General features: G+C 40.7%; 1 protein-coding gene across 1 annotated transcript in view; it reads right to left on the minus strand.

The window, feature by feature from the left end:
* Window positions 1–20,944, minus strand: part of cacna1bb (calcium channel, voltage-dependent, N type, alpha 1B subunit, b) — a 194,733-nt gene that overhangs the window by 12,236 nt on the left and 161,553 nt on the right. The window contains exons 34-42 of the mRNA XM_067376885.1: window positions 19,950–20,060; window positions 13,911–13,994; window positions 11,901–12,017; window positions 9,604–9,669; window positions 7,714–7,805; window positions 7,452–7,602; window positions 6,156–6,283; window positions 4,550–4,646; window positions 23–128 (exon numbers count right to left, since the gene is read on the minus strand). Coding sequence (XP_067232986.1) covers window positions 23–128; window positions 4,550–4,646; window positions 6,156–6,283; window positions 7,452–7,602; window positions 7,714–7,805; window positions 9,604–9,669; window positions 11,901–12,017; window positions 13,911–13,994; window positions 19,950–20,060 — 952 coding nt within the window. The remainder of the gene's footprint in view (window positions 1–22; window positions 129–4,549; window positions 4,647–6,155; window positions 6,284–7,451; window positions 7,603–7,713; window positions 7,806–9,603; window positions 9,670–11,900; window positions 12,018–13,910; window positions 13,995–19,949; window positions 20,061–20,944) is intronic.

The following is a 20,944-nucleotide window of genomic DNA, read 5'->3' on the forward strand; positions in this document are numbered from 1 at the left end:
TCTGGCCCTGCCGGACAATCACCTGATGCCAGTTTAATCTCCAGGGCGGTCCGGATGAGAGCCATTAAAGTGGAGGTAAAGTGAACAGTGTTGTCTTCAGCTATGGGCATGTTCATCCTCACCAACCGCTGTGGAGTCACAGACACAGAGAGCATGTGATTAATATTAAACATGACTGTGGGATACGGAAATGACCGTAACAAATGCCAGGAGGAGTTTGAATGCTGAGGGAGAGTGACGACTCGGGCTATGTAATTTCTCTTTCGTCAATTGTCATTTCCGAACACTCATCTCAGCACACAAATGGTCTCATCAGGACATCAAAATGATGAGAAGGAGAGAGAGTGTTTGTATTTCATGCAGATGCTGTGGGGAGGATGAGTGATGTTGGAGATGGAAGATGTTTTGTTGCATTTCTCCTGCTAGCAGACAGTAAAGCTGTGGAGGTTTACAGGTTTCTCAGTATGTGTGGTTACATGCACGACTTTACACTGATTATGCATAATAACCTGACGATGTGTAATATCACATTAACACTTTCAATTTTTTTTAATCAGATTTAGACAAAAACGGTGCACAAAGATTTTTGACCATTACTTCAATTCTACTTTGCAACTGGTCACCTTTAACAGTATTTGGACTTCAAAATCAGAAGAGAGAAAAAAAAAAAAACTGGGTGTTTTCAAAATCTCTGTTAAAGGATTAGTTCACTTTAAAATGAAAATTACTCCAAGCTTTACTCACCCTCAAGCCATCCTAGGTGTATATGACTTTCTTGTTTCTGATGAACACAATCAGAGATACACTATATTGCCAAAAGTTTTGGGACGCCTGCCTTTACGTGCACATCAATTTTAATGACATCCCATTCTTAATCCGTAGGGTTTAATATGGAGTTGGCCTGCCCTTTGCAGCTATAACAGCCTCAACTCTTCTGGGAAGGCTTTCCACAAGGTTTAGGAGTGTGTTTATGGGAATTTTTGACCATTCTTCTAGAAACGCATTTGTGAGGTCAGGCAGTGATGTTGGTGAGAAAGCCTGGCTCACAGTCTCCGCTATAATTCATCCCAAAGGTGTTCTATCGGGTTGAGGTCAGGACACTGTGGAGGCCAGTCAAGTTCCTCCACACCAAACTCGCTCATCCATGTCTTTATGGACCTTGCTTTGTGCACTGATGCGCAGTCATGCTGGAACAGGAAGGGGCCATCCCCAAACTTGAAAGAGCTTGAAATTGTCCAAAATTTCTTGGTATGCTGAAGCATTAAGTTCCTTTCACTGGAACTAAGGGGCCAATCCCAACCTCAGAAAAACAACCCACACCATAATCCCCCTCCACCAAAATTTACACTTGGCACAATGCAGTCAGGCAAGTACCGTCCTCCTGGCAACTGCCAAACCCAGACTCATCCATCGGATTGCCAGACAGAGAAGCACGATTCATCACTCCAGAAAACACGTCTCCACTGCTCTAGAGTCCAGTGGCGGTGTGCTTTACACCACTGCATCCGACGCTTTGCATTGCACTTCGTGAAGTAAGGTTTGGATGCAGCTGCTCGGCCATGGAAACCATTCCATGAAGCTCTCTACGCACTGTTCTTGAGCTAATCTGAAGGCCACATGAAGTTTAGAGGTCTGTAGCTATTGATTCTGCAGAAAGTTGGCGACTTCTGCGCACTGTGCACCTCAGCATGAGCTAACCCAGCTCTGTGATTTTATGTGGCCTACCACTTCGGATCAAGGAGTATAAAGCTGAAGAAAGTGCATCCATCCATCATAAACGTACTCCACACGGCTCCAGGGGGTTAATAAAGGCCTTCTGAAGCAAAGCGATGCGTTTGTGAAGAAAAATATCCATATTTAACAAGTAAAATATCTAGCTTCTGCCACACCGCCTTCCGTACTCAAATTAGGGAAAAAGCGTAACTGACATCGCGTCAGTTAAGCTTTTTTCTTCATTTGAATAGGGAAGCTGTAGGACGTAGTGTTTTGAACTGCGAGAGTTTTACACTTTCTTCGTAAGTTGAATACGGAAGACGGACTGGCGGAAGCCAGATATTTTACTTTATAAATTTTTAAATATACTTAAATAAATAAATACTTCAGAAGGCCTTTATTAACCCTCCTGGGGCCGTGTGGAATACGTTTATGATGGATGGATGCACTTTCTTGAGCTTCATATTTGTTGATCCCGTTCACTGCCATTATAAAGCTTGGATGCGTAAGGATATTTATTAATATAACTCAGATTGTGTTCATCAGAAAGAAGAAAGTCATATACACCTAGGATGGCTTGAGGGTGAGTAAAGCTTGGGGTAATTTTCATTTTAAAGTGAACTAATCCTTTAAGATTTCAGAATCAGCTGATTTTTGATAGTCATCCTCATTTTTTTCATATAAACACACTAACATCAATGTATATGTCTGCATGTAATGATATAGTATTCCATTTTTCACATGGAATACATATTTCACCCCAAATCTAAAGCAATAATTAAATAAACAAATAAATAAATAAAATTATTTTTTTTTCATTAAGACTTTTTTTGCAGAACAATATACTCAATAACTCATCCTGCCAATACAATTTATTTTTAAATTAAAATCAGAAAATGGAATTAAACATGAAACAACAAACAGTAACAAAATGTATCAAAACTTTAAAATGTAAATATCATTTTTGTAATATATAATAAAGGAATGTGTTTGTGCTTAATTGTCATCTAAATAAAGACCCAATGTGCTTCACCTTCTCAAAACATTATTATTATTATTTTTTTTTTTGATTTTGGGGTAAAACATGACCTGATGCCTGGTTCAGACTACACGATTTTGCCATGATCTGCTTGATGTAAGGTGCTGTGGGGATTCGTAAATGTCAATGGGCGTCGGCATGCAAGATTCGATCGATTCAGCTTATGTAGTGTGTCATAGTGGACAGCAACTGATGCTGCATCTGCGATGCTTCATGACGTCACAACAGAAAGACTAGCATGTTTAATTTTTTCGTATACTGCTAGCCATTGTTTGTTTACGCTCATGCACCTTCTGTCAGTCGATGGTCCCGCCTTCTCAATGACAGCACACACATTGTTAAAGACGGCAAGCGATGAATGGTCGGGTAGCAACGTATAGTCTGACATGTTTCTTGTCCACGACAAGATTTCAGGAGTCGAAATCGTATAATCTGACACAGTGACTATCGTAACTGACAAAAATACAGTGTAGTCTGAACCCGGAATGAATTTGTTCTTGACAGAATTTGTAAGAATCAAACTACTTTAGTCTTTTGTGTATGAGGTCTTGTTATTAAATACTGCCAGTCTGTATGCGGACAGCTATGACTACTGTCCACATCGAGAATGCAAATACATTTGTTAATGTGCACTGAAACATGAGGTGTTTTCATAGAGTCAGCGATGACCTTCAGAGAGGATGATGATCAGACAGCGAGAAAAGATAGCATGCTGACCAATCAAAACCAAGAGCCACAGCAGCACCCACCACACAAACACATCACTCAAGATGAAGTCAGAGCAAACGCTTCACACATTAACACACTCAGCGGTAATTGAAAATAGAGGTGAAAAGAAAACAGATGCAAAATAAACTGAGAATGGATCTGTTTCTGTGGTGTAGTGTATAAGAGCGTAAAATCATGCACAGGGACAACACTCTTCCTTCATTAGAGAGCGTAGGCCAGTGAAGACATGTTTCCACAACAACTACCAATAAAAAAAGAGAAAGGAGGAAAGGACGCTCCACTGAGCACACATCTACAGCAAGCTTTTGCTCTTTCCTCCCTGTTGATTCAGTGCTCTGATGTGGGGGGAGTGGGGGCTTGTTCTATTTAGAGCTCGCTGGAGAACGTCGCATCCTCAAGCCTACACTCACACACACTGTGTGGCCTCAGAGAGTAGCTCAGCAGACAGCCACGGACGCGTGTCTCTTGAACGTTACCCATTCAGACAGCTGGAACAGGGTGTGTAAACTTATTGACTCGGAGGCAGCTCTCAAAGTGGCAGAACGGGCTGCGACCAAAACAGGCAGCCCTGTACCAGTGACGTTTGAGATTCAGTTTCGATATTCAGATTTTCTCTTTTTTTTTCCGCACTATTCTTTACTTTCTCTTACATGATGGAACAATTTTAGTACAGCTGCAGATGCCATAGGAAATTCAGTGCTTGCTGTATATTTATTCAACTGCCTACATTTGTTTGGTTTCAAAATCTATTGAGCTGCCTATCAGGACAGCATTTTAAGTGCATCTTCAAGGCACAAACGCTGCTTACTAGTATTCTGCCTTCTAAAAAAACTTAGTGAGCATTAGAGACTTACTAGTATTCACAAAGTTTTGTAACAGAACTATCATTTCAGTTTAAATCTAGCATTTTGAGAACATCAGTGAGATCAAAAGACACATAAAAAAAAAAGCACAACATGAAACACACACGAAAAATCACTTCCACAGTAAGAACACTGACTGACAGCCACATCAGCCAATGAGAGGACAGAGGAGGAGCCAAGGAAAGGTCAGGGGGACGGGATCTACCTTGTAGGCGATTCGTGGAGGACATTTCTTTCCCAAACCTAGTGGAGGGGACATGTGGCGAAGCATCTCGTACATATCGAGGTAGGACATGCGTCCACTTCACAGGGGCGACACCCAGAGTTCAAAGGTCACACAGACAAGAAAAGGAGAGTAGTGGAGAACATGATGGAAATGTGATGTGAATGAGAGAAAGAAAGGGAAATGAAAAAAAAAAAAAAAAGCATTGTTATTAAGGATTCTGAAGGAAGGTCAAGGGTATCTGATACCATCTTGTCTCAGAAGGACGGATGGATCATGCCTGCTTTTCAGGCTGCCGGTGATCCAGGGATGAAGAACATGGCATGATGGGTTTGGCCTGAGGGGCTGCAGTCTGGAGCTTCTGTCCTTGCATGCTAGGATGCAACCACGGCTAACCAATCAGATACTCAGGAACAAAGCTAATATTTGGCCTAATTTTAAGCACTATATTAACAGAGCAAATAAAAGCTGCTCTAGTACATCAGTATTTACAACAACCAGACAGAAATGTGCATTGTGAACATATGGGATTAGTTTGGGGTGAGGGATTTAGCATTTGGCTTTGTTTCCTGGTTACCATGGTTACCCATATTAAAATTAGTAAGGGAAGAGGGGGAGTATAATCCAATCAGACATCAGGCATTTCATGGGCATTCGATTTTACAGCACCGCCCTCTAGAGGGAAGGCGTGTAGGTTTTCAAACCTTGTATGCCACCCTATTAGGGCACTTCTTTCCTAAGCCAAGGGGGGGTGAGATTACACGCAACAAATTGTACATATCCATATAGCGTATCCTTCCGCTGAAAAAAACAGATAAGGGTTAAAAAGACAGATTTTAATACATTTTTTCCATATTCCGTGTATATATGTATTCAAAATATTCATGCTTATTGAGGGCGTGTTTACACGACAATGATGTACTAAAAACCGTAAAGTTTTTCCTTTGCGTTTTTTACACACAGACAAAAACATTGTCAAAACGAACCCTGTTCATACAGATCCACGAAAAAAACTAAAAATGTTGTATTATGCATGCAGGCCAGTAGATGGCGATGCATGAACACAATACACATGCACATGACGTCACTGTTTTTTTTTTTTTTTCAAAAATTCACATTTTTGTAGTTTACACAGAGACAATAACAATATAGTTTTCAAAAACTTGCACTTTGAATCCCGTTTGTGTAAGTTTGCGTTTTCAGGCCCCCAAAGCACCATTGTCAAAACGCATAAAAAGTTTCCCATTTTTAGTTGAAAACGGTGTCGTGTAAACGGCCCCTTTTCAAGTTAGAATGGATTACACTGACAGAGAGGATAGGATTCAAATCCGTTCTGCTCAAGATAGACTAAAAGTGGATGGCGTGCAAAGATTTGCATTCCTCAGCATAGACAAAGCTTGAGGATTTGATGTTAGCCATGGTCACACAGTAAAATGCGATTCTTGTGACTTAAGGCCATGAGTAAATCAGACACAGTGCCGGTGGCGTACTCTCTTAAGCCGGCATCTTTCAATCACTTAGTCTTGAGCTGTCACATTCTTTTAAAGAGGCACTAACTGAGGTGACACAGTGGAGGAGAGATACGCACCAGGCGGCAGGGTCGTACTCAGCCCAGACCCGGATGAACTCGTCGAGGTGATGAGGCCCGAGAATAGAAGCGTCACGTGTCAGGTACTCAAAGTTATCCATGATGACAGCAACAAAGAGATTCAGCATCTGATGGTTGTAGGAAGGATTATTAAATATAAAAGGAGAAATCTCAATCAGAATTATGTAAAATACAATAACAGATTTTTTTTTTTTTTGATGTTACAAGTGGGATCTTATTGGCTAGACTTAAAGGAAGTTTTCACTGATTAAAGCCAGCGTACTCTACGCAATTTTTTGTTTTGCATACTATTTTGTTTGTACATATACTCTACACCTATCAAAAGTTTGGGGTCGGTTAGATTTTTAAATGTTTTTGAAAGAATTCTCTTATGCTCAGCAAGGCTGCATTTATTTAATCAAAAATACAGTAAAAGTAATATTGTTAAATATTGTTACAATTTAAAAAACATTCAAATTTAATACATTTTAAAATGTAATTTTGGTGATGGCAAAACTGAATTTTCAGCAGCAATTCAGTAATCAATCTAATATGCTGATTTGGTGCTTAAAAAACATTTCTTCTAATTATGACTGTTGAAAACAGTTGTGCTGCTTAATATTTTTATGGAAATTGTGATCATTTTTTTCCAGGATTTTTGATGAATGGAAAGTTAAAAAAAGAATATCATTTATTTTAAAATTGAAAAGTCTTTACTGTAACTTCACTGACCCCAAACTTTGGAATGACAGTATTGAATGAACAGGCCGTTAACAGACTAGTTCATATTTAGATCCATTTTTGGGCACTTGGTAGACATCTTCAACTTCTGTACTTAGGATGTTGTGTCCAAGTAAGAGCATGCATGACTGCTGAAAGGGATAGTTTAACCAAAAATAAAATGTCATTCCAAACTTATGACATTATTTCCCTGTGGAACACTAAAGGAGAAGTTTAGCAAAATGTCTCAGCTGCTCTTTTTTATACAATGAAGGTGGATAGGGACCAGGGGTTGTCAAGTTCCAAACAAGAACCTCAAAAGCATAATTTAACTGGTCAACATAACAACATATTTCAAGTGCTCTGAAGCCTTAAAGTACCTTTGTATTAAGAATTATGTCATTATCTGCTGAAAACCTCACTTGACAGCCATTGTCACCATTTACTTTCATTGTTTTTAAAAGAGAAGCTTAGACATCCTGCTATAACTAACAAAGAAAGTCATAAAGGTTTGAAACAATGGCAGCATTGTCATTTTAAGTGTATCTGTTTGAATGTGAGATGTGCTCCACTAACCAGGAAAGAACAAAGAAAGATGAAAGAGACAAAGTAGAAGTAAGCGAAATCACTGCCGCACTCTTTTCCACTGTAGCCAGATTCGTCGTCACATGGCCTTTCGCTCAGACAAGCCAGCATGATCTCGTGCCAACCTTCCCCTGTAGCACTCCTGTAAAATACATGTACACAAACAGCTAAAGTCAGAATCTTTGGCTTCGCTTGTGCTAAATTGCAACAGTATGAAGTAAAGAGTTGAACAGAGATTAAACAATGGCTTTACCTGAACAACAACATGAGGGCCTGAAAAAAGGTTTGGAAGTTATTGTGATGATTGATGGCTGACTCTTCATTCAACTTGATGTTACCAAACACCTGACACAGAGAGAAAAGCACATCAGCATTCTAATTTTGGATGAATTACAGACAATGCAAGCATTTTTGGTTGAGATGGGCCGAGAAAAACATTGCACGATGTGTGCACTTTCCTATTGGAGCTTTATGAAAATACCTGCAGGGACTGTCTCAATAATTCAGACTGCCTGGAGGGTATGTTACAGTAAGCATCTGCAGTATTCACAATGCCATATACACATATTGCACAAACTGTGACTCATGTTTCTGAATTTTATGGCTTTATGTCAGACAGCAGGCACGTAAATAAACACACTGACTCACTCAAATCTACAAAGTTGTAATGCACTGACAGACAGTAAAACAAATCACAATAATCCGTCAGCCGCATATATTATGAAAGTTCATCCAGTGACCAAGGATGGATCATCTTTTCGGGTGGCATATGCACAGTATATAATAAAAGTAATATATTTATACACATTTCTGCCACCAAGAATGCATATCAAACCCACTGCTAAGAGTATACTTTATATTATTCCTAAAACAATTGACTTGTCTGAAGCATTTTGGGCCAAGTTATGTCTTTTCATGACCATGTTAAGTCAGTAAACCCTGTAACTTTTGCACAATATGGATACCACAGAGGGAGTATTTACACAGGAAATACATTGGTAACACATAATCAGACATTCACACACCTGGTGCAACTAAAATAACACATTTATGTTCAAGTATTAATGGACACTACTGTTTAAAACATTCTGGTAAAACAGGAATATTGTGAAATAATCTTAAAATTTAAAATAACTGGTTTCTTTTTAATATATTTTAAAATGTAATGTATTCCTGTGATGGCAAAACTGAATTTTCAGCAGCCACTACTGTTGTACAGCTTAATATTTTTTTCTTGAAATACAAATATTTTGTAACATTACACATATTGTTACTGTCAATTTTAATCAATTTAAAGCATCCTTGTTGAATTTATAAAAAAAAAAAAAAAAAGCCTTTTGAACAGTAGTGTAAGTGCAGTAACAAAAAGATTTAGTTTAATTTAACAAAAATATAAGCTTCACATTTATGATTTAAAACACAAGCTCTTGCCCCACATATTTTAATTACAAGGTAAACACAGTTTTACAGAATGAAGGGTGTGAAATTGTCTGTGGTAATCAACAGAATGTCACATGGTGTAAATAAAGCTTGAAATTGAACCATGGATCTAATAAGCTTATAATCCAAATCCTCCTATAAAAATATCAGAAAGGTTGCAAAAACTGGTTCAAAACCACGTTTTATGCTGAATGATGAAGTGAACAAACAGTTGGCGGCAGGAGTTCCAAGCGTACAGCTGATTACATGGCTTACTGATGATGTTATTTTCCAAGTCTTACAGGATACAATTAGGATTGATTTACAATGCAGTCCTAATCTACTAGATGGCAGACGCCATCATTTCCAACACAATCTGGGAGATTGCCTGTGCGTCCTTAAATGAGCAATCAAACTTAAAGATGAGATCAGTTTGTTAGACTGGAACAATGGCCTCTTTTTCATAAAGTATCTTTCATATGGAAAAACACCACCTGCCCTTGCAAAACGCTTATGGTTAAACATATATCGCTTTGCTTTTTAAAAAGATTACCGAAAAGGTCAATACTCTGTTTATCATGTTGAAGCTGTTAAATGTGAAGCAAAATGCACGCAGCAGCTCTGGTGATGAATCCATGGTGTAACAGGCTCAGATGGAAAGGTTGTATGAAGGGTAATGTTTATGAGAGAGCAACAGAGGCTTTTGAAGTCCTCTGGATCTCACCTGCATCCCGATAATGGCGTAAATGAAGAAGAGCATTGCAATGAGGAGACACACATACGGCAAAGCCTGAGGACAAAATACAGTTGTTTAGAGACAAACATAAATGTTATAGAAACATTAACTGATTAACCTTCTGATGCACCTGATCTAGACAGGCAAAGATATTCATTTATTATAGTATGTTTTTTATATGTTCATAAAAAATATTTAAAGACAAGGGTTTAAAAACAGGCATGGATGGATACATTACTTACAAATTATAGTCCATTACTGAACACAAATGAAAACTGCAGTTAGTAACAATCTATTACCTTACACATTTTAGGTAATATAATCTGACTAAATGTTATCACATAGGTTTGAATAGAATAATCTTGTATCGTTGTCATCAACATTATTAAGCGCATTAAACATTACATTACGTCTGAGTTTTGGTGAAGGAACTGCAGGAAATTCTTAAGTTGATGAAAAAGTAATAATTAATTATGTAATAATTATTTATTAATAATAATTAAAGTAGTAATTAATTAAAATGAAAAAAAAAAAAAAATTGCATTTAAAGGATTAGTTAACTTTCAAATGAAAATTAGCCCAAAGCTTTACTCACCCTCAAGCCATCCTAGGTGTATATGTCTCTCCTCTTTCTGATGAAAACAATCGGAGCTATATTGATAAGTATCCTGATGCATCCGAGCTTTATAATGGCAGTGAATAGGGGTCACTAGTATGAGCTGAAGAAAGTGCTTCAATCCACATCGATCCATCATAAATATGTGACCGCCTTCCGTATTCGATGTACGAAGAAAGTGTAAGAGTAAAACTCTTGCAGTTCATAAAGCTTACGCTACGTCCTATGCTTTCTCTATTTATCTTACGGAAAAAGTGTAAGTGACATGACGCCAGTTTACACTTTATTCATAACTTGAGTATGGAAGGCGGTCCAGCAGAAGCTCAATATTTGACTTCTTAACTTGTTTAAATATGTATATTTACAAACAAATCATTTCACTTCAGAAGGCCTTTATTAACCCCCCGGAGCCATGTGGAGCACATATTTATGATGGATCGATGTGGATGGAAGCACTTTCTTCAGCTCATACTAGTGACCCCCATTCACTGCCATTATAAAGCTTGGATGCGTCAGGATATTTATTAATATTTCTCTGATTGTTTTCATCAGAAAGAAGAGAGACATATACACCTAGGATGGCTTGAGGGTGAGTAAAGCTTGGGCTAATTTTCATTTGAAAGTTAACTAATCCTTTAATTATTTAAGAAAATGTTTCAATTTTTTCAGAATAAAACACAAATACTGTAAATGTAAATGTAACTGTAGTCTGATTATGAGTATTTTAAAATGTAATATAATTGTTTATATTATTAATAATATAATTTTTGGAATCTGATCCAGATTACATATAATAATTTCCTACCCAGCACTTTATGTATTATTTATATGATGTATTTTCTTGGAAATTATTGTTGACAGTTAAAGGGTTAGTTCACCCTAGTTTCAAAAATGAAAATAATGTCATTAATTACTCACCCTCATGTCGTTCTACAACCGTAAGACCTTCATGCATCTTCGGAACACAAATTAAGATATTTTTTATGAAATCCAATGGCTCGAATCAGTGGTTTGGAGCGCCAAAGTCACATGATTTCGGTAAACGAGGCTTCATTTACGCGATCTGACCCACTGATTTAAAACAAAAGATTTGTAAAGCTTCGAAGCAGTGTTTAGAAATCGCCAATCACTAGATATCATTGAAAAGTCGTTATTTTGTTTATTTTTTGCCGTAAAAAAAGTATTCTCGTCGCTTTATAATATTAAGGTAGAACCACTGTAGTCACATGAACTGTTTTAAATATGTCTTTAGTAGCTCTCTGGTTCTTGAGAGGTTCAGTGACATTGCTGGCAATAGAGGCCTCACTGAGCCTGAGGATTTCATCAAAAATATCTTAATTTGTGTTCCGAAGATGAATGAAGGTTCACATGAGGGTGAGTAATAAATGACATTATTTTCATTTTTGGGTGAACTAACCCTTTAATGTTGTCTAAGGGGCCATTCACACAGAACGCGTTGACGCGGGCAGTGGAATGGGGAAAAAAGCAAAGGTCTCGAGATGCGTTTTTTCAAAAGTTGAACTGATTTTAACTTAAGCGTTGTCTTTAGAATGCCATGTCATGTGCGAGATGCAAGACGTGAGCTCAACGGTCATACAAACAATGGAAAAGTTGCACATTGTGAAGGGCTCCTAAGTTGTCAGAGTAAAGTCAAAGGTTAAGGTCTGACCTTAAATGACTGAACGAAGGTCCAGAGCAGGATACGAATGGTGTAGCCCTGCCGGAGGAGTTTAATGAGACGAGCGGCCCGGAAGAGTCTCAGGAAACTCAGATTAATCTTCTTATCCTGGATACAAGAAAGAAAGAAAGATCAGAGGCGCATCACTGGCGCTGTATCTCAACCCGAGACGAAAACGCATCCTCAGTCAGTCAGCGTGTCAGCAATAGCCTCTATTAGATCTGTTATTGATAAGGTATTAAGGCTAGTTAGTCTCATGCAGGACAATGTTGTTGATAGTCTGGTTATGATGCATGAATAATCTTGCATGAACATGCTTTTATCTATTAGGGATGGGTGATATGACCAAAATCTTATATCACAGTATTATAAAATCAACAATACTTCACAAATTATAGATATTTTTATTTATTATTTTTTTTTTTAGTATATTTTAATTTGAGTTTATTATTTTTTTCTTTTTATTGGACACAAACCAACGAAAAAACAAGGACAATTTAAATATAGAACTTCACAGTATATATTGCCCATGTATATACCACCCATCCCTACTCTTTCAATACTTGAAAAGGGGTAAAAATAGGGAAAATCTATTCATCATTAGCCATGTTTCCATCCAACTTACAGAATTTTATAATTTTATGCGCTAAATTGGAATATCGCATAAAACATCTGCGAATAATGCACCGTTTCCAGAGCGTGCAGACAAAACGCAATAAACATTGTCATGTTATCTTGTGTTCGGATGTGTTTGTGAACACAATCAAGTGAGACAGTTCTGGGAGGTCATTATACCAATTTATTTTGATGACAGACTTTGGCTCAGGCATTTCAGAATAACTAAACCAATATTTGAAATGCTGTGCATTTAAACTGATCTGCTTAGTCCAGTTATCCAGTCACATCCACTGTCAAGGCAAAGTCACATGAGATTTTTTTTACAGTAAATCAAGAAATTTATTTGGTAAATGTGTTTTCCTCTTAGTTTATGCTTGCCTACTTATTGGATGAAAAAAAAAAAAAATGTATGCACATTTTTCACTCCAGTGTTTTTATGTGATATTCCAAAATGCCCATAAAAATAGGTGAATGGAAACATGGCTACTGTGAATAGACCTTATAAATCCCCCTCACCCTTTACATCTTAGCTTGATGCTGGATTGAACAAATTTGACAATAGTCAAGCCTGATCTCAGCAGGTATAAAGGTGAGCATTCAAAATTTGCATAAAGATGTTTGACAGGAGAAGAGGTTTGGACGAAGACAGGCAGTGCAGGAGCGATAAAGCCACTTACCGTCTGTGTAGTCCATTGGGGAAAGGAAGGGGACAGGTGCCAACAGAGATTAAGCATGAAAACAAGAGTCACAGTGAAATCGTTAGGAGAGGCTGGAGTCCGTCTCCAACATGCAGAGACGCAGCTGTCAACAGTCATTGGGGGAGATCTCTGGATTGTCATCTTCAGCAGATGATTTGGTCTTATAACAGGTTGAATGATTAAGAGTTAATCGAGGTCTTAAGCAAATTCATTTGAAGTCATCTAGTACAAATGTTGCATGGGCAGATGTTAGCAAATCAGCTAAATGTGGTTTGAAAGTTCCCATTTTTGATTTACAATATATTATATTTACCTGTGCATACCGTCTAATTTATATATATATTTTTGAAAGATTTTTGAAAATCCATGACTTTTGACAATTTTCAAATTTTCTAATAGTTCAAGGTTTTCAATGGAACCCTGTCCACACAATGTTAACACAATTTTAAGACACACTGAAAGCAGACTAAAAGTGCAACACAAGTGCGACACAAAAAATAAACGCTGAAAGCTCACAGAGACATAAAGTTAAGCTTCAAGAGCTTCTCATCTAGAACTTCTACTGCAGAAAGATACATAATTTATAACATCTATCATATGTGTTGAAATTTAAAATGATTTTATTTTTTAAATACCTTTGAATTTTGGTTCTCAAAAGCTTTGATGTGCTTCTTTGATGACTCACCTTGATCTCAGTAACCAGAATGTCTGTGATGCTCCCCAGCACAGTAACAAAGTCAAAAATGTTCCACGCCTCCTTCAGGTAGTTCTGCAAACATAGAGAAAAATATGCAACACGCTAATATCAAACTCTGTTGGAATCAGTTGAATGAGACAAATCTCCTATAAGGAGTGTTATTTAAGTGCCATGTGGAGTTTCTGCAATAAAAGAGTTCAAAAACAAGTCCTTTTTGAGGTTTGATTTCAGTTATGATGTTGTGTTAAAGGCAGGTGTTGATGTAGGTGTTACAGATCCCTTGTTTCCCTGGACTCCATTTCCCAGAATCCTCCTGTTCTCCACACCTGCACTCACTTCCCTCGTCTGCTCCTCATCGTCACTCATCACCTGCACCTGGACTCTATTGTCAGCACTCCCCATATATTGCACTCACTCCCTTCACTCCTCGTCCGTTCTCTGTTTTGTTAAGGTGTCTGTCTGTTGTTCATTGCCATTGTTTGAAGTAAAGTCTCTATTATCGTGGAAATCCGTATCTGCCTCATCTCTCTACCAGCCACCCGTAACAGAAGAACGGACCTATACCGACCGGATTTTCCACGAAAAAAAAATGGAGACTTTCCCCAGCTCCCTGGATCCAGCTCCTCCATCGCCTCTCACCCTAACAGCCAGCGAACGCATTATCGGGCTCCTGCAGGTAGGACGTTCGCTGGAGAGGTATGTGGAGGAGTTCGTTGAACTTGCTTACTTGTCTAACTGGCCCGACGCTCAGTTGATCTCCCTGTTTTTGGATGGATTGGATGACGACACTATCCGTTTTGATGAACCTGTTTTTTGTTTCTCCTTAAGCGAAACTATCAATTTAATTTTGTGGTTGAATGGCTCCAAATTCTTAGTGAAAGAGGTTCAGGATCAGTGTTGTCGTCCGGTCCATCCAGAAACACGGTTGGCCGGGCCAGTCAGTCAACCTCCGGCTTCCTCCGCATACCGCTCCAGCGAACTCCCTGCCTGCCCCAGGCTGGACCCATATTCCGCTACTGGGCCCAGTAAGCGGAGGAGGAGGAAGAAAGCGGCCCCAATGTCTCCAGAGCCCGCTCCAGTATCTCCAGAGCCCGCTCCAGTATCTCCAGAGCCCGCTCCAGTATCTCCAGAGCCCGCTCCAGTATCTCCAGAGCCCGCTCCAGTATCTCCAGAGCCCGCTCCAGTATCTCCAGAGCCCGCTCCAGTATCTCCAGAGCCCGCTCCAGTATCTCCAGAGCCAGCTCCAGTATCTCCAGAGCCAGCTCCAGTATCTCCAGAGCCAGCTCCAGGATCTCCAGAGCCAGCTCCAGTATCTCCAGAGCCAGCTCCAATCCCCACAGAGCCAGCTCCAGTGCCTGTGGGGATTTTAATTGTATTTGAGGGGATGAAGTGGCCCTCAACCCCAGTCTCCTCCGAGCCAAGTTCTCCAGTCTCCTCCGAGCCAAGTTCTCCAGTCTCCTCCGAGCCAAGTTCTCCAGTCTCCTCCGAGCCAAGTTCTCCAGTCTCCGCCGCCGAGCAAAGTTCTCCAGTCTCCGCCGCCGAGCAAAGTTCTCCAGTCTCCGCCGCCGAGCAAAGTTCTCCAGTCTCCGCCGCCGAGCAAAGTTCTCCAGTCTCCGCCGCCGAGCAAAGTTCTCCAGTCTCCGCCGCCGAGCAAAGTTCTCCAGTCTCCGCCGCCGAGCAAAGTTCTCCCGTCTCCGCCGCCGAGCAAAGTTCTCAGTCTCCGCCGCCCGAGCAAAGTTCTCCAGTCTCCGCCGCCGAGCAAAGTTCTCCAGTCTCCGCCTCCGAGCCAAGTTCTCCAGTCTCCGCCGCCGAGCAAAGTTCTCCAGTCTCCGCCGCCGAGCAAAGTTCTCCAGTCTCCGCCGCCGAGCAAAGTTCTCCAGTCTCCGCCGCCGAGCAAAGTTCTCCAGTCTCCGCCGCCTACGAGCCCTCAGCTCCAGCCGCCGCCGCCGAGCCCTCAGCTCCAGCGCCGCCGCCGAGCCAGTCGCTCCAGCCGCCGCCGCCGAGCCTGCCGCTCCAGCCGCCGCCGCCGTGCCAGCCGCTCCTAGTATGGTCTCTGTGATTGAACTCTCCAGCCCAAAGACTGTTTTCCCTCCCTGCCTCCCTCTCCCGCCTCCTCCAAGTCATGTCTATACTGCACCTCCACCTCAAGCCCCCTCGCCCAGATCTCCACCTCGGACCTCTGGGCGATTACCTTCACCCCGGCTCCAACCTCCCTCTGCTCCACCGTTGCCCATCAGTCCTCCAGCTTCACCAGTCTCCATCCTGCCTCCACTCACACCTTGGTCATTCATCAGCCTGCCCTCCCCTCTGGACTTCACTCCTCCGTCTCCGCTCCGTCACTCCGTCCCTCGGATTCAGTTGGCTTCCTCACTCCCCCCGGTGTTCGTTTTGTTGGCTGTCCTTCTGCTTTCACTGCGGCCTTCTGGAGCCCCGGCTGCGCTTCGGTCGGCGGAGCCTTCGGTTCCGCCATCACCCGCCAGTCCTTCAGCGACGCCTGGGCTCAACGCCTCGAAGGCTTCGGCTCCTGACCCGCCATGGCTGCCCGCTGCACCTGACCCGCCATGGCTGCCCGCTGCACCTGACCCGCCATGTATGCCCGCTGCATGTCTGCCCGCTGCACCTGACCCGCCATGGCTGCCCGCTGCACCTGACCCGCCATGGCTGCCTTCGGCTCCTGACCCGCCATGGCTGCCTTCGGCTCCTGACCCGCCATGGCTGCCTTCGGCTCCTGACCCGCCATGGCTGCCTTCAACCCCTGACCCGCCATGGCTGCCCACGGCTCCTGACCCGCCATGGCTGCCCACGGCTCCTGACCCCCCATGGCTGCCCACGGCTCCTGACCCGCCATGGTTTTTGGACCTGCCCTGGAGACCTCCACTCCAGTTTACTCCTTCCCCTGCTCCGGTTTGAGGTCTCCAGGGCGCCCGCCCCCCTCCCGGTTGTTACATCTACGGCGCGAGGACGCGCCTACCGGGAGGGGGAGGTACTGTTACAGATCCCTTGTTTCCCTGGACTCCATTTCCCAGAATCCTCCTGTTCTCCACACCTGCACTCACTTCCCTCGTCTGCTCCTCATCGTCACTCATCACCTGCACCTGGACTCTATTGTCAGCACTCCCCATATATTGCACTCACTCCCTTCACTCCTCGTCCGTTCTCTGTTTTGTTAAGGTGTCTGTCTGTTGTTCATTGCCATTGTTTGAAGTAAAGTCTCTATTATCGTGGAAATCCGTATCTGCCTCATCTCTCTACCAGCCACCCGTAACAGTAGGTAGTAGATGTGAAAACAGCTAGATTTAAATTTTGTGATTGAATCATTTATACTTACCCCACTTTAAAACTACACTTATTCCTAATCCTTAGAGACATCTTTGGGCATTTTAGTTTTCAATTTAGCTTAAGTATGGACTGATTTCACTTGTAAAAACGCTTTCGTAAAAAGCTTTTACTATTCTAGTGAGGAAAATGTGGCACACAAAAACAGGCAATCTGGTGAGTTGTGAAATAGATCTTTCAAGGCAGGACGGTCTGTCAGGTGTCTTAGCCTTGGGTCCATGTCTCTCCTGAACGCCGCAAAGATTAGTCAACTGCTGCTAGACATGGATCCCGGACTGAACAACATGAGCAAGACCCATTCATCAACCCTGGGCTCCGAACAGGTGGAGGTAAACGCAAGCGTCACGCACCACAAAAGCTTCTTAATAAACGAGCCTCATAAATGGAAATGGAGCTTGAGATGAGACCTCCTGCTGCAGGTCAGACCAGCCGTCACTGAAGAGAAATGTATGATGCATCGCTCATACTGTACACTCAGCCATACTCATACTTACACATTCTTCTCACCCACAGGGCCGTCATTAGCCTCTCGCTCATTTCACAGTTCTGATGGCCTTGCAGGCTAGTCAATCAACCAACAGAGCACAGCTTTATTCTCACTTTTTTTCAGTTCCTCTCAGTTTTGGATCAAAGCCTTGCAGTTTATTCTGGCCGAGAATTGCTCTATTTGCCTATTTTAAGTTTAAATGCTCATAAATGCTCATTTTTATGAGGGATGTCATGAGGGGAAAAATATAAAAAACCTGCCGTTGAAGTAGATGTGTGCCGTTTATTCTGTAATACTGTTTATAGTAGCAATTAATATGCATAATATTGTTACTGTGGGCACTGAATAATTCTAGATAACATATTAGCATAACCGTTTTCATTTCTCTGAACCTACAGTAGCTTAATTTACAACGAGTCACAATTCAAAGCGATCTAACACAACTGTTTAACACGCCCACTGTGTGCCCCATCTGACTGAGAATGAGAGTATAAACAAAACTTAAAACCCTTAGTCCTACCCTATACCTAAACTTAACAACTGCCTTACTAACTATTAATAAGCAGTAATTAGGAGTTTATTGAGACAAAAGTCGTTGTTATTAGTTAGTTAAAGGATTAGTTCACTTTCAAATGAAAATTAGCCCAAGCTTTACTCACCCTCAAGCCATCCTAGGTGTATAAGACGCTTTTCTTTCTGATGAAAACAATTGGAGAAATATTAATAAATATCCTGACGCATCCAAACTTTATAATGGCAGTGAACAGGGGTCACTAGTATGAGCTGAAGAAAGTGTTTCATAACTTTAATATTAGCTAGATATTTTACTTAAAGGTGCCCTAGAACTTTTTGTAAAAAGATGTAATATAAGTCTAAGGTGTCCCCTGAATGTGTCTGTGAAGTTTCAGCTCAAAATACCCCATAGATTTTTTTTAATTCATTTTTTTAACTGCCTATTTTGGGGCATCATTATAAATGAGCCGATTCAGGGCTACTGCCCCTTTAATTCTCCTGCTCCACGCCCACGAAGATTGCGCTTGCCTTGAACAGTGCATAAACAAAGTTTACAAAGCTAATATAACCCTCAAATGGATCTTTACAAAGTGTTCGTTATGTATGCGGCATGCATGCGTCGGATTATGTGAGTATTGTATACTGTTATATTGTTTACATTGATTCTGAATGAGTTTGAGGCCATGATCCGTGGCTTACGGCTAATGCTACACTGTTGGAGAGATTTATAAAGAATGAAGTTGTGTTTATGAATTATACAGACTGCAAGTGTTTAATAATGAAAATAGCGACAGCTCTTGTCTCCGTGTATACAGTAAGAAACAATGGTAACTTTAACCACATTTAACAGTACATTAGCAACATGCTAACAAAACATTTAGAAAGACAATTTACAAATATCACTAAAAATATCATGTTATCATGGATCATGTCAGCCATTTTTTGCTATTGTCCTTGCTTGTTTACCTAGTCTGTTGATTCACCTGTGCACAGATCCAGACGTTACTGCCTGCCCTTGTCTAATGCCTTTCATAATGTTGGGAACATGGGCTGGCATTGGCATATGCAAATATTGGGGGCGTACATATTAATGATCCCGACTGTTACATAACAGTAGGTGTTATGTTGAGATTCGCCTGTTTTTCGGAGGTCTTTTAAACAAATTAGATTTATACAAGAAGGAGGAAACAATGGTATTTGAGACTCACTGTATGTCATTTCCATTTACTAAACTCTTGTTATTTGACTATGCCAAGATAAATTCAATTTTTCATTCGAGGGCACCTTTAATTTTTTTTTACACAAATGCATCGCTTTGGTTCAGAAGGCCTTTATTAACCCCCCGGAGCCGTGTGGAGTACATGTTTATGATGGATGGATCTAGATGGAGCACTTTCTTAAGCTCATACTAGTGACCTCTGTTCACTGCCATTGTGAAGCTCGGATGTGTCAGTATATTTATTAAAATATCTTTGATTGTGTTCATCAGAAAGAAGAAAGTCATATACACCTAGGATGGCTTGAGGGTGAGTAAAGCTTGGGGTAATTTTCATTTGAAAGTCAACTAATCATTTAATAGTTTTATATAATGCAACTTTTACTTTCAGCCCACAACCTCAATCAAGTTTGATTTTTGGCCCTTCGTTGTAAAATGTAATGATAAAAGATTAGTGGAGTCTCTCCACTCTCACCAGAGGGCCAAAGGCGATGACCTTGAGAATGCACTCCAGTGTAAAGAGAGCCGTGAAGATGATGTTCAGCCACTTCAACATGTCCTCATACGGTTTAGGAGCATCATGGAACTGCAGAGGAAGAAAAAACATACAGCGATAGTGACTCTGCACTCACTCAAATATTCAAAAGACCTGTAAAATAGGCTTTCACGTCTCCAAAATTAGAAATGACTTATTCATAACTGACTATTCACAAACATCATTTCATATGCAATAATCAGCATTGCTGAACCTCAATCAACCTTGGCAATGCCTTACACACTAACTTACAGATAAAGGGCACTTCCTGTTGGCAGCTTACCAGACGAACAATTGACTGATGAACTCTGAGCTGCACTAGACCGTTCCCAAGGGAAAAAAAGCATTATGCCTGTATGTTCGGATGCACTGATTTAATCTAAAAAGCCGCTTTTTGTTCAATTTAATTAGACAGTCTTCTGTATTACTGCCAGGCCACAGAGAGAAAAAAGCATCCTAGATAAACATCGGGTGGTAAATTTCCCTTTTTTTAACCTGTTAACTGTCACCCCCCTTTTTCAGTAAAGAGGTAAAAATGCACTCTGAAAATGGTTGTAATTCATGAATGCTGTGGAATACAGACCTAAAGTTGGTCTAGTTTTAAAGAGGACGTTTATGTTTAAAGTAAATATACTGCACTAAACATTTTATATTATACAAAATATATATTTTACTAAATAATTTGGATTACTAGAAAATCAAAGCCATATGTCTGAAAAAGTTGTGTTCCAAATTTGAAGTTGATATCACAAAAATTGAGGTTCCTGTGAGGATTTACACATATTTTTTTCCATTCATTTCTCCCATAGGGATTTTTAAAAAGTATTTGTTAAAGCGCTATAAGCCATGAACAAAGCCAACCAGCTACGAGGTGAATCATAACATTACAAAGCAAAAAAGTGTAAAAAATCAGAAAAAAAGACAAAGGCACAACA

The sequence above is a fragment of the Chanodichthys erythropterus genome, chromosome 22 (assembly GCF_024489055.1).
Source record: "Chanodichthys erythropterus isolate Z2021 chromosome 22, ASM2448905v1, whole genome shotgun sequence".
NCBI lineage: Eukaryota > Metazoa > Chordata > Actinopteri > Cypriniformes > Xenocyprididae > Chanodichthys > Chanodichthys erythropterus.